This window comes from Manihot esculenta, chromosome 9 (genome assembly GCF_001659605.2).
Source record: "Manihot esculenta cultivar AM560-2 chromosome 9, M.esculenta_v8, whole genome shotgun sequence".
Classification (NCBI taxonomy): domain Eukaryota; kingdom Viridiplantae; phylum Streptophyta; class Magnoliopsida; order Malpighiales; family Euphorbiaceae; genus Manihot; species Manihot esculenta.
Window position 1 is genome coordinate 26,903,679 of NC_035169.2, and position 12,689 is coordinate 26,916,367.

Consider the following 12,689-nt stretch of genomic DNA (forward strand, 5'->3'; position numbering starts at 1 on the left):
ACTAAAACATCAAAAGTGAAAAAAATCAACCTGTTTAAGTCTTTCTCCAACAAATAATCTTTAGCTTTAAGAATTACATGAGAAATTATCTACATGTCATCATAACCACAACATGAGATATGGATGATATAACACATGGTACATTTTGGGAATCTATTTTTAGCTTAGAACATTCAACGTTTCCAAATACAGAGGTTCTAAAAAAATTGTTTAATACCAAATATATAAAATATTATTAGTATTTAGTTAAATTTGGTAAATTTTAGCCTTATAAAGCAGCATATAGAAAGATAAATCAATTCATCATTGTAAAATCTTTATTAAAAATAAAAGAAGGAAGGAAGCAAAAAAAATAATGGATACTAAAATAATCTTCTCAATTGTATCTCTATTGTTCATAAATTTCTCTCTTATTCAAGCACAGCCAGCTGTTTTTGATATAACAAAATTTGGTGCAGCACCTAATGGAAAAGCAGATGCAAGTAAGGTATAAACATATAATTCACTCATGAATATTAGGATATTAGCTAAACTTAAAATTCTTACCTTTCTCTTTCCTTTATCTTTTAGGCTATAGCGGATGCTTGGAAAGAGGCTTGTGCAGCAGCAGGATCTAGCAAAATATTGATTCCAGCAGGGACATTCTTGGCAGGTATAGTGAATGTTACAGGTCCTTGCAAAGGGGCAATAGAGGTAGAAGTTCAGGGAACCGTGCAAGCCCCACCAGAGCTTGCAGGGGGGGATGGTTGGTTTAATTTTAACCATATTGATCAATTCACACTATCTGGAAAAGGAACTTTAGATGGTCAAGGAGAAGTTGCATGGAAGAGAGTATCTTGTGACAAAGATCCAAAAAATTGCAAGAAACATCCTATGGTATTTTTTTTTTTAGTTTACATGATATTACAAAATGTTACTAATTTAAATTTACCATAAATTGTAATTACGTACCAAAACTTTTCTAAAATGCTTTTATTGCTTTACATTTTTTATCAGGTTTAACTTCATTACCAAAGGCTTAGTTCGTGACATAACGTCTCTTAATAGCAAGTACTTTTATGTCAATGTATTGGGATGTGAGGACTTCACATTTGAAGGCTTCAAAGTCAGTACACCTGAAAGTAGCCTTAATACAGATGGAATTCATATTGGGCGATCAAAGGGAGTGACTATATCTAATGCCAAAATAGGCACGGGTGATGATTGTATCTCTATTGGTGATGGAACCGAAAATCTAAAAATCACAAAAGTGGCATGTGGACCAGGTCATGACATCAGCATAGGGAGCTTGGGGAAGTATGAGAATGAAGATCCTGTTTCCGGAATTACCGTTTCCGATTGCACCCTCACCGGTACAACTAATGGTGTTAGAATTAAAACTTGGCCTGCACTATTTCCTAATACTGCAACTAATATTCATTTCCAATATATTACAATGGAAAATGTCTCCAATCCTATTATTGTAGATCAAATGTATTGTCCATGGAATAAATGCAATAAAAAGATGATAACTATTCCAAAACAATATATTATTATATGATAATTACTTATTGTTTGTATAAATAATTATTTCTTCTCTTTTTTTTTTCAGGAACCATCTAAAGTGAAGATTAGTGATGTTAGCTTCAAAAATATAAAGGGAACTTCTGCGACTGCTCTTACCGTTCAACTTATATGTAGCAGTGGAATCCCATGTGAAAAAGTGGAACTTGCGAACATTGACTTGACATATAGTGGTCCTGAAGGCCCAGCAAAATCTGAATGTATTGATGTTAAGCTAACAATTGTAGGGAAGATTCCAGAGGGATGCAAGTAAAAAGTCACATCTACTGTTACATATTTTTTTTGTAGTTAATTATATATAGAGGAACATTAAGAGGTCTCCTACTATTAATATCCGACAATTATAGAGAAAAAATTATTTATTATTTTTTTAATCATATCTTGTTGTTACAATTTTTTTAACTGATAAAAAAATGAATCAAATCTTGCTATTTTTTTTTAAATTTGCTAATATATTTTCTTATGCGTTATTCTATTTTACGTAGCAAAATTATGGTTAATTTTATCCATTGTTTGAAGCTAATAATATAACCTAGTATCATATATGGTGTTGATGCCAATTTAAATAAAATTAGTAGTTCAAAATAAAATAGAAAGTTTATTACTATTTAAATTTTATTTTAAAAGTTTTAAGTAGAATTTTTATGAGAAAAAAATTATTTAAAGAGTTTAATTTAAACTTATTTTTAACTAATAGTCAATTTCAAAAGGAGAAGAATCAACGGAAAGAGGGTAGCATGCAGTTAGACTAAATTGTGAATAATTGAGTTGAGTGAATTTTGAGAGAGAGAGGAAAAATAATTAGTGGCTATAAATTGTTTTTTATTTTATAGTTGATGTAATACCCGGCTCGTTCAAGCATCGGAATTCCTACCGTTCGGTGGAATCGCGGATGTCGGATTTGTTTTGAGGGGTAGTGCAAGGGTAAATTGAAGTTTTCTACAAGGTGTTCTACAGGTTTTCAACATGTTTTTAAGTGTTTTATGGTTTTGAAAGGAAAGGAAATGAGTTTTGAAGAGAAAAGACCAAGGAGGCAAAATGCAGGTTCGGCCGCCGAAGGTAATGTTCGGCCGCCGAAAGTGCTATAGGTTCGGCTTCCGAAACTTCACGTTAGGCCGCCGAATGTTGCATGGTTTTGTATGCAGTTTCGGCAGCCGAAGGAAAGGCGGTTGGCCACCTATTTAAGCCCCTTTGACCGGCCATGGAGGGTGTTGGAAGCTCTCTTGGTAGTCAAAGGTGAGGTTATGCTCTCCTTGGATGTTTTCATGGTGTTTTCCTCAAATCTTGTAAGGTTTTCATGAGTTTTCACTTGGTGTTGAAGGTTTTGAGTAAAAAGAGGAAGTTGTGGAGCTTGAAGCTTGAGGAGCTTGGTTTCTCATGTTTTGAAGCTAGGATCACACCAGCTTTTGCTCTAGAAGAGGTAAGTGTTGATCCTTGTGTTTTCTAGTGTTTTAAGCAAGTTTTATGGAGGGAAAGGGTAGAGTTGCATGGTGAGGTGTAAACGGATGTTTTTGAGGGTTTTTATGCATGAGTATGTTTATGTGTTATGGGTGTTGTTTGTTGGGGTTTTTAGGTAGTTTTGGACCCCTTTGTGCATATATTTGAGTATATGCTTGCTATGTGTGTTGGGATGCATGTTGAGTGAGGTTTGGGGGAAGTTGTGCATGAGGTGAGCTAGGTTCTGCCTAACTGGAGAACCCAGCTTCGGCCGCCGAAGAAGGGTTCAGCCGCCGAATGTCGTGAGGAGGTGGTTTCGGCTGCCTCAACCTGCCCCCGAAGGATTGGACTTTCATCTCTGGAGGGGAGGTTCGGCCGCCGAAGGTTGAGACTTTTGTCTCTAGAGTGTGTTTTGGCCCCCGAACCTTGCCCCCGAAGGCTTCGGCCGCCGAAAGAGGAGATTCGGACGTCGAAAGTAGGCGAGTTTCGTCTCTAGATAGGACATTCGGCCGCCGAACGTGTCCTGCCCAGCCTTCTTTTGCATGCTTTGCATGATTGTTCTAGGATCTTTTAGGGGGTTTTTGGGAAGGTGTTTAAGCGTTGTTTTAGAGTTATGTTAGAGTTGTTTGGCACCTCATGTGAGTCCACCTGTGTAGGATCGGACCTGAGGCGAGGTGTTTAGCTCCAGTGTGAGAGTTGGCCCAGAGTTAGCCACAGCTTGGCTTCAGGTGAGTAGAACTAACTATGCATGTTTTAAAGCTAAGGGTTAAGATAGTGACAGTATGAACATGAGATACGCATCATGGATGCCATATGATACTAGGTTGTACTGCATTAGAGATCACGAATATGCTGCATTGCATTGTTATTGTTGATGGGATGGACCAAGGCGATCTCAGTAGCCCGCTACCTGTTATGGCTAGATAAGACCTTTGGGAGCTCCGCAGTTAGGGGCCGGGCTCTAGTACATGTAGTGACCTGGGAGTCCATAGGGACCGGGCACCGACAGAGGGAGTTCTGGGATCATGTCTAATCCGAGATGTGAGATGTTTGTGTTGTGACACAGTCCATGAAAGCATATAATGAATGAACTGTTTTATGGTTTCTACTCACTGGGCTCTTGTAGCTCACCCCATTCCCTTAACCCTAGTTTTGCAAGGCCAGAGTTTAGCAGAGTGAGCTATGAGAAAAGCAGAGTGAGCATGAGTTGCCGTGTTTGGCTGTAATAGCATAGCTAGGTTGTGATAGAGTGGCATGTATATGCTAACCTGTGATATGCTGACCCTGAGAGAGTGGGTTCTATGTTTTCAGACATAGTGCATAGAGGTTGAGTGTGGTAGGAGATCACTGGTGTCGGCCTTGAAGGCTGTGATTTTAAGGTTAAGCCTGGTAGTTTTACAGAAAAGGTTTTCAAAGCTAGTGTTTAGTTGGCTCATGTATGGGATTGAGCAGGTACCCAGAGTTCAGTAGCAGGCTTGCTACGGGTCTAGGCGGCCTTAAGCCGATCTGGATCCTAGCGCCGAGCAGTTTGGAGCCGTTACAGAGGGGTATCGGTTTCCGGGCTGTTACAGATGGTATCAGAGCATAGGGCCTCTTGAGTACGGTGTTGAGTACGGTGTCATGAGCAAAGATGCTCAGGGATTAGAGGTATCTCACATCGGAAAGAGGTTTTTGTCTTTAGGAGGGCAAGCACAATAAGAAAGATCGAGAGAAAGATCATGTCCACTAGGATAGGCTGAGGAGTCATGTCTTGCTTGATGATGTGTAATGCCATGTTTGATGCATGTGCATTTCTGTTGGTATGATGGATGTTGACTGATCCCTTAGTCCTCGATATGCTATGTTATGATCTAAGATGAGTTGAGAGACCAGGTATGGCCTTTGGCACAGTTAGTCATGGCATGTTATGCTAGATTGAGGGCTTTTGGTGACAGGATCATCCATGATATCTATGTGTTTTAGAGTTCATGTGTTTGCTACATGGACCCTATGTTAGGCTGCTTTTCATGTGTTTTGTGTTTTGTTCACATGATGTGAAGCTGATGTGTGCCTGTGTGCCTGTTGTGTTTCAGACGAGTGATGATGCAAGATGCGAGTCAGTTTGTGGAGTCAGATCCATCTGAGTGGGACGGTACGGACACTTTTTCCCCCGTTCTGCCAAGAGTGCAGTCAGGAGGAGTTGGCAGTAAGGAATCATCAAGGAACCCTGAGATGTCGCTAGAGGTAAACAACGAAGGAAGGGAGCAAGGAAGAGTGTCCGGAGACAGCATGCGAGAAGAGATGTAGGTGTGCAAGTGAATATGGATGAAGAAAGTATGGGCAACTCGGAAGATGATGTGCAGACGAAGGATGCTCAGACCGCAAGTTCAGGAGAAGTTGAGCCCTCCATTCTGAGCACAGCTGCTAAACGAGAGCAAAAGAAGGGTAGAGGCCGTCGAAAGGCGAAGAAAGACAGGTTGTGGCAGGGACGAAAGGCTAGTCTGGGGTATGGTGTTGGTTCAAGTTCTGGTAGAGGGAGAGTAAAATGTGTGAGCTGTGGAAGGCCGCATAAGGGAGTGTGTCTTGCACGGACAACGACATGTTTCAAGTGTGGACAAGAAGGGCACTTTGCGCGTGACTGTCCTACTTCGCCCAGGGTGGTACAAGCCCAGCGGTTAGCTACCAGGAATGTAGGTCAGGCCAGTCACCAAGGAGTAGGAGCAGACGCAGCGGACACAGTGATGCCAGGTATGCTCACTTGTTCCTGTTCTGTTGTTTTGTGAGCTCTCGTGAGTTCTCTTCGTTAGTTGCTCTAGGAGCTTTGAGCAGTTGAGTTGATAGCTTCTCGGCTTAGCGTGTCCTCTTTGGGTTAGTTAGACCCGGGTAGGATTCATCTCTGGCAAAGGTTCAGTCCAGTGTCCTTGAGAGTAGATGCCAGCCACTCGACTTGACAGTTCGAGACTTGAGTGTCTGGATGTCATTCGGGGGATGGTTTGGTTTTCTCTTTCTGATGCTGGGGTTACCTGCGTCTGCAGCGCACGGTAGTCCGGAGTTCAGGATGGATCTGAGGTAGGTGTCAGAGGGGACTCAGTAGAATGCCTAGAAGTTTGCTGTCAGCTATCAGGCTCGTAGGGTGTTTAGGAGGGGTTGTTAGAGTGAGTTCTTATTCAGGTTTGAGCGGTTAGCAGGCAAGTCTGGGAACCAGCTTTTATATCGTAGTGTGAGAGTGGTTCGACGTGTTCGTAGGCTAGTGTCAGGTTTACCATCAGGCAGGGAGGTAGAGTTGGTATCGAAGTGGTACGCAGTACCAGTACCATTTCTATCTTTCCTCACAAGATGGCACCGGCGGAGTTGTGAGCGTGCGTAAGGGCGCGTAGGAGTAGTGGCGTGCTAGCGAGACAAGGATGAATGGTCCAGTGTGATGTGAGAAAAGAAGAATGAATCCGTGAGTCTAGGAGAGTACAGAGGCAGAAGAAAGCAACGAAGAGTAAGAGTAGAGAAGGAGGAAAAAAGAGAAGGATCAGAGTAGCACAGCAGAAGCCTGTTGCGAGGTTAAGACGACGCCAGTGTCGTACAGATGAAGAGAGAAGGGCAAGGATCAGAGTGCGCAGTGGAAGCTTGGGCAGTTCGAGAGCGACGTTAAGTTTCGTTTGCTTGTTTGCTTGTTTTGTTTGTTGTGTTAACATTCGGGGACAAATGTTTTTATAAGGGGGGTAGATTGTAATACCCGGCTCATTCAGGCATCGGAATTCCTACCGTTCGGTGGAATCGCGGATGTCAGATTTGTTTTGAGGGGTAGTGCAAGGGTAAACTGAAGTTTTCTACAAGGTGTTCTACAGGTTTTCAACATGTTTTTAAGTGTTTTATGGTTTTGAAAGGAAAGGAAATGAGTTTTGAAGAGAAAAGACCAAGGAGGCAAAATGCAGGTTCGGCCGCCGAAGGTAATGTTCGGCCGCCGAAAGTGCTATAGGTTCGGCTTCCGAAACTTCACGTTAGGCCGCCGAATGTTGCATGGTTTTGCATGCAGTTTCAGCAGCCGAAAGAAAGGCGGTTGGCCACCTATTTAAGCCCCTTTGACCGGCCATGGAGGGTGTTGGAAGCTCTCTTGGTAGTCAAAGGTGAGGTTATGCTCTCCTTGGATGTTTTCATGGTGTTTTCCTCAAATCTTGTAAGGTTTTCATGAGTTTTCAGTTGGTGTTGAAGGTTTTGAGTAAAAAGAGGAAGTTGTGGAGCTTGAAGCTTGAGGAGCTTGGTTTCTCCATGTTTTGAAGCTAGGATCACACCAGCTTTTGTTCTAGAAGAGGTAAGTGTTGATCCTTGTGTTTTCTAGTGTTTTAAGCAAGTTTTATGGAGAGAAAGGGTAGAGTTGCATGGTGAGGTGTAAAAGGATGTTTTTGAGGGTTTTTATGCATGAGTATGTTTATGTGTTATGGGTGTTGTTTGTTGGGATTTTTAGGTAGTTTTGGACCCCTTTGTGCATATATTTGAGTATATGCTTGCTATGTGTGTTGGGATGCATGTTGAGTGAGGTTTGGGGGAAGTTGTGCATGAGGTGAGCTAGGTTCTGCCTAACTGGAGAACCCAGCTTCGGCCGCCGAAGAAGGGTTCGGCCGCCGAATGTGGTGAGGAGGTGGTTTCGGCTGCCTCAACCTGCCCCCGAAGGATTGGACTTTCGTCTCTGGAGGGGAGGTTCGGCCGCCGAAGGTTGAGACTTTCGTCTCTGGAGTGTGTTTTGGCCCCCGAACCTTGCCCCGGAAGGCTTCGGCCGCCGAAAGAGGAGATTCGGCCGCCGAAAGTAGGCGAGTTTCGTCTCTGGAGAGGACATTCGGCCGCCGAACCTGCCGCCGAACGTGTCCTGCCCAGCCTTCTTTTGCATGCTTTGCATGATTGTTCTAGGATCTTTTAGGGGGTTTTTGGGAAGGTGTTTAAGCGTTGTTTTAGAGTTATGTTAGAGTTGTTTGGCACCTCATGTGAGTCCACCTGTGTAGGATCGGACCTGAGGCGAGGTGTTTAGCTCCAGTGTGAGAGTTGGCCCAGAGTTAGCCACAGCTTGGCTTCAGGTGAGTAGAACTAACTATGCAAGTTTTAAAGCTAAGGGTTAAGATAGTGACAGTATAAACATGAGACACGCATCATGGATGCCATATGATACTAGGTTGTACTACATTAGAGATCACGAATATGCTGCATTGCATTGTTATTGTTGATGGGATGGACCAAGGCGATCTCAGTAGCCCGCTACCTGTTATGGCTAGATAAGACCTTTGGGAGCTCCGCAGTTAGGGGCCGGGCTCTAGTACATGTAGTGACCTAGGAGTCCGTAGGGACCGGGCACCGACAGAGGGAGTTCTGGGATCATGTCTAATCCGAGATGTGAGATGTTTGTGTTGTGACACAGTCCATGAAAGCATATAATGAATGAACTGTTTTATGGTTTCTACTCACTGGGCTCTTGTAGCTCACCCCATTCCCTTAACCCCAGTTTTGCAGGGCCAGAGTTTAGCAGAGTGAGCTATGAGAAAAGCAGAGTGAGCATGAGTTGCCGTGTTTGGCTGTAATAGCATAGCTAGGTTGTGATAGAGTGGCATGTATATGTATGAAAGAAACTTAATGTATGTGTTGATGATGTAAAGAGGCAGTGAGATGATATTTTTATGTATGTGTGTATAGTAGTAGTGGACAGGATGAATGGATATAATGGTTTAGCATGATGTGTATACAGGTTATGCCTGGAAAGAGCTTGTGGTAAAGAGATAGAGTATAATGAGATAATGTCTAGAGTTGTGCTTTGCCCAGTGTTTGTTTAATCCCTAGTGTATGCATGTATCCTGTTTTACGTTTCTTGATGAGAAATGTGTCAAGTTAGGCTTAACATATGATGTGTTTATCAAACTCCAGTGATCAGGGAAGAAAGGGTGTAAAACCCCTTGACCCATCTGAGAGGGAAGAAAGGGTAAATCCCTTGACCCAAAACAGATATCAAGACTAACCTGTGATATGCTGACCCTAAGAGAGTGGGTTCTATGTTTTCAGACATAGTGCATAGAGGTTGAGTGTGGTAGGAGATCACTGGTGTCGGCCTTGAAGGCTGTGATTTTAAGGTTAAGCCTGGTAGTTTTACAGAAAAGGTTTTCAATGCTAGTGTTTAGTTGGCTCATGTATGGGATTGAGCAGGTACCCAGAGTTCAGTAGCAGGCTTGCTATGGGTCTAGGCGGCCTTAAGCCGATCTGGATCCTAGCGCCGAGCAGTTTGGAGCCGTTACAGAGTGATATCGGTTTCCGGGCTGTTACAGTTGACTTATGTTGAATACGTTATTTTACAGAAAATTATACTTACACTACTATATGATTTCATATTAGAAATAAGTTCAATTAAGTTCATATATTTATCCTTAAGACCAAATAAGCGCAATTCAAAATTTAGGACCAATTAAGTACTTGTATTTTCGTTGCGGGCTAAATAAGTCCTAACAATATAATAAAATATTATGTTTTAATAATAAAATATTTTTTTATAATTTAAAAAATATTAAAATTAGTTTTTTTAATTACCATAAATTTTAAAAAATATTAAGACACAATAAATAATTTTTAAAATTAAAAAAATGAAGTTTTATCATATAAAAAATATTATTATTAAAAAATATTTTGTTATTTAAAAATAATATTATATTAAATGATGGCTTATTTGATCCTTGAATAATAGTACAGAGGCTAAATTGACCTAAAATTTTAAATTTGACTTATTTGGTTCTCAAGTAAAAGTATAAAGACTTAATTGAACTCATATCTATTTCATATTTGCCCGTTAAATACTTTAAATACTTGAAATATAATTGTAATCTATTGAACCCTTAATCTTACAAAAACTGTGTCATATTTTCCTGTTAAATACTTTAAATACTTGAAATATAATTGTAATCTATTGAACCTTAATCTTACAAAAATTGCAAAAATTACATATAAATTAATCATGTAATGGATTATTTATAAAAAGAGGTCAGAAATAGTTTCACTTATTGCTAACTTAATCATATAATGGATTATTTATAAAAAGAGGTCAGAAAAAAGAGGTCAGAAATAGTTTCACTTATTGTTAACTGTACTTGAAAATTAGCTAATTGGACTATAAATTTTCATTAAAATGATAACATTATATTTTTCTAACTTTATCAACTTATAAAAATTTATAACACTGTTAGCAAAAATTAGTGCACAACCAACAAAATGTATGATCAATTTTACTTTTTTTTATAAATTATCAATAATATGACTAATTTGTATTTAATTATTATGATTTTTATAAGTTTAGGTGTTGAATAGATTGCAATTTTAGTGAAGGTATTCAATAAGTTAATCTCAATTAGTATAGAGATATAAGTGTATATTGAGATATAAAGAGACAATGTTTGTTCATATGTCTTTTATGATATATAGAAAAGAAATATTCTCTATATTGAAGTGGAAAAATAGACTAAAAATATATATTTTCTCTACAAAATTAAATAATACTATATTAATGGGATTAATCGAGTTAAATTGTATTAATAATAGAATTGAAGGACTAATACTATATGTAGCAGTTTTATAGGAGAATAAGGGTATATTTGATTTAATGGTTAAATATTACTTCTAGTTGTTTCCAAAACATTAATTCTCAATACAACATGCCAAATTATCAAATGTTTTGAAAATTTTATTATAATACAAATGATATTTTATAATTTCTTAAATCTCACTCAAAACTCTTATATCTCCTTTCATGTTGAAGCCTGAATTCCCTACGCCATAGTATACTCATCAAATAACAAACAAAGTATGTAAGCTCACCTTCTGTCAAGAGGCAAGATTTTAATATTCTATAATCTCCGATAGAAAAACACTAATATATACTCTATTTTTATTTTTTTTCCTAGAATTGTTTTTAAAAAAAATGTATTAGAAAAGAAAAATTTGACATCCGAGATTTTTAATACGAAAAATTATAACAACATCCTTTGATTAAAAATTACTAAAACGATTGAAAATTTGGTCTGCCGTGCCACAAAATAAAATTTTAGATTAAATTATAAAATGGCATAGAATGTTTGGATTTTCATATCAACAAGCCTATTTAGAGAAAAAATAGTTATTCTATATGGCATGTCAGATCACGAGAACATAATAAAGAATGGCACGTGCTATATCATGCAAACATAAACACTTTTTCAACTTTAATTTTTAAATTTAGATAAAATCAATAAATAAGTGTTTATTATTTAGCCTTTACTTTTAAGAATTAAATATTTGGATAAAATCAGAAAGACTTGCGAAATTTGACTTCTTATACTAATTTTCCTATATAAAATAAATAATATGGGTACATATTAAGTTATTTTTTGTTGAAATAGAAAAACTATTAATTAATTATACAAATATATAATAAATAAAATATAACTTATTCATGTAATAATTAATTTAAAATTAAAAAAGAACATAATAAATAATAAATTCTAAAAGATAAATTTCATTTAAATAGAAAAAATAAAGTCAAATCAGCTACAGGCTCATAAGAATTAAGAAGGACATTATACTTAGAGTCTAATTAAAATGCAGCTGATAGCTACAGGCTCAATATTTTTTATGTTCTTGTTTATGTATCCTTTTTCTTGCTTCTTTATATTTAATATTTAATTGCACATGCTCTAAAAGTAAGAAAAGTTGGTCCAAAAATAATTTCACCGTCTCTCCTCATGTGATGACTGAACCTAAAGGTGGGTTATATAATATTATGTTTTAATAATAAAATATTTTTTTATAATTTAAAAATATTAAAATTAGTTTTTTTAATTACCATAAAATTTAAAAAATATTAAGACACAATAAATAATTTTTAAAATTAAAAAAATGAAGTTTTATTATATAAAAAATATTATTATTAAAAAAAATATTTTGTTATTTAAAAATAATATTATATTAGATGATGGCTTATTTGATCCTTGAATAATAGTACAGAGGCTAAATTGACCAAAAATTTTAAATTTGACTTATTTGGTTCTCAAGTAAAAGTATAAAGACTTAATTGAATTATATCCATTTCATATTTGCCCGTTAAATACTTTAAATACTTCAAATATAATTGTAATCTATTGAACCCTTAATCTTACAAAAACTTGTAACATCCTCAAACCCATAGCTAGAGTAGTGTCATCACTAGGTATGAGTTAGGCTATTTCACTACTAGAGTAAGTGGCATTAGGGGAGGTGCTAGCTTACCCCGACCTACTTAGGGGAGGTGCTAGCATAACTCTAAGTTGCTAATAACTAAATCATAAAAAACTCAAATACAGAAATGGACATATCCAGAAATAAAGTAAACAGTATGATTAGCGAGTCGGGAACGAGTCACTTTCGGGAGGTGCTTAGGGTTTTCTGACGTACTTGCTTGAGGTGCTTGTTTAAATCCGTCATGCTTACCTAAGTAAAAAGGACTTCTAAAGGCTAAATATATAGTTTAGTAGGTCAATTTATGATTATTGAAAGTTTGAAAACTAAATTGAAACATGGTAAAGAGTTTAGTAGGTTAAAGTGTGAATATGGAAAGTTTAAAGATAAAATTCAGTTTAGTCCTTCATGTTTTTCACCTCTTCACATATACCCTCCATGTGTCACCTAATTATGCATGAAAGAATGACAAAGCAAAGTAAAAAGGGGTTGTCTTCTTTCTCCAC

The 12,689-nt window shown here is 37.7% G+C and overlaps 1 protein-coding gene across 1 annotated transcript; it reads left to right on the plus strand.

The window, feature by feature from the left end:
• Positions 1-355: 355 nt before the first annotated feature.
• On the plus strand, positions 356-5,286 carry LOC110623271 (exopolygalacturonase). Its single transcript, XM_043960170.1, has 5 exons — positions 356-487; positions 571-749; positions 997-1,502; positions 1,590-1,812; positions 5,073-5,286. Exons 1-5 carry the CDS (start codon positions 356-358, stop codon positions 5,284-5,286), a joined length of 1,254 nt encoding a protein of 417 aa, XP_043816105.1.
• The last annotated feature ends 7,403 nt before the right edge of the window (positions 5,287-12,689 follow it).

What these genes read in the sequence shown, in the direction of transcription:
- LOC110623271 (XM_043960170.1), top strand. Translation starts at nt 356, where the DNA reads ATGGATACTAAAATAATCTTCTCAATTGTATCTCTATTGTTCATAAAT. An exon ending in ATGGAATAAATGCAATAAAA is followed by an intron (nt 1,503 to 1,589) that starts AGATGATAACTA and finishes CTTTTTTTTTTC; the next exon opens with AGGAACCATCTAAAGTGAAG. An exon ending in AAGATTCCAGAGGGATGCAA is followed by an intron (nt 1,813 to 5,072) that starts GTAAAAAGTCAC and finishes GTTGTGTTTCAG; the next exon opens with ACGAGTGATGATGCAAGATG.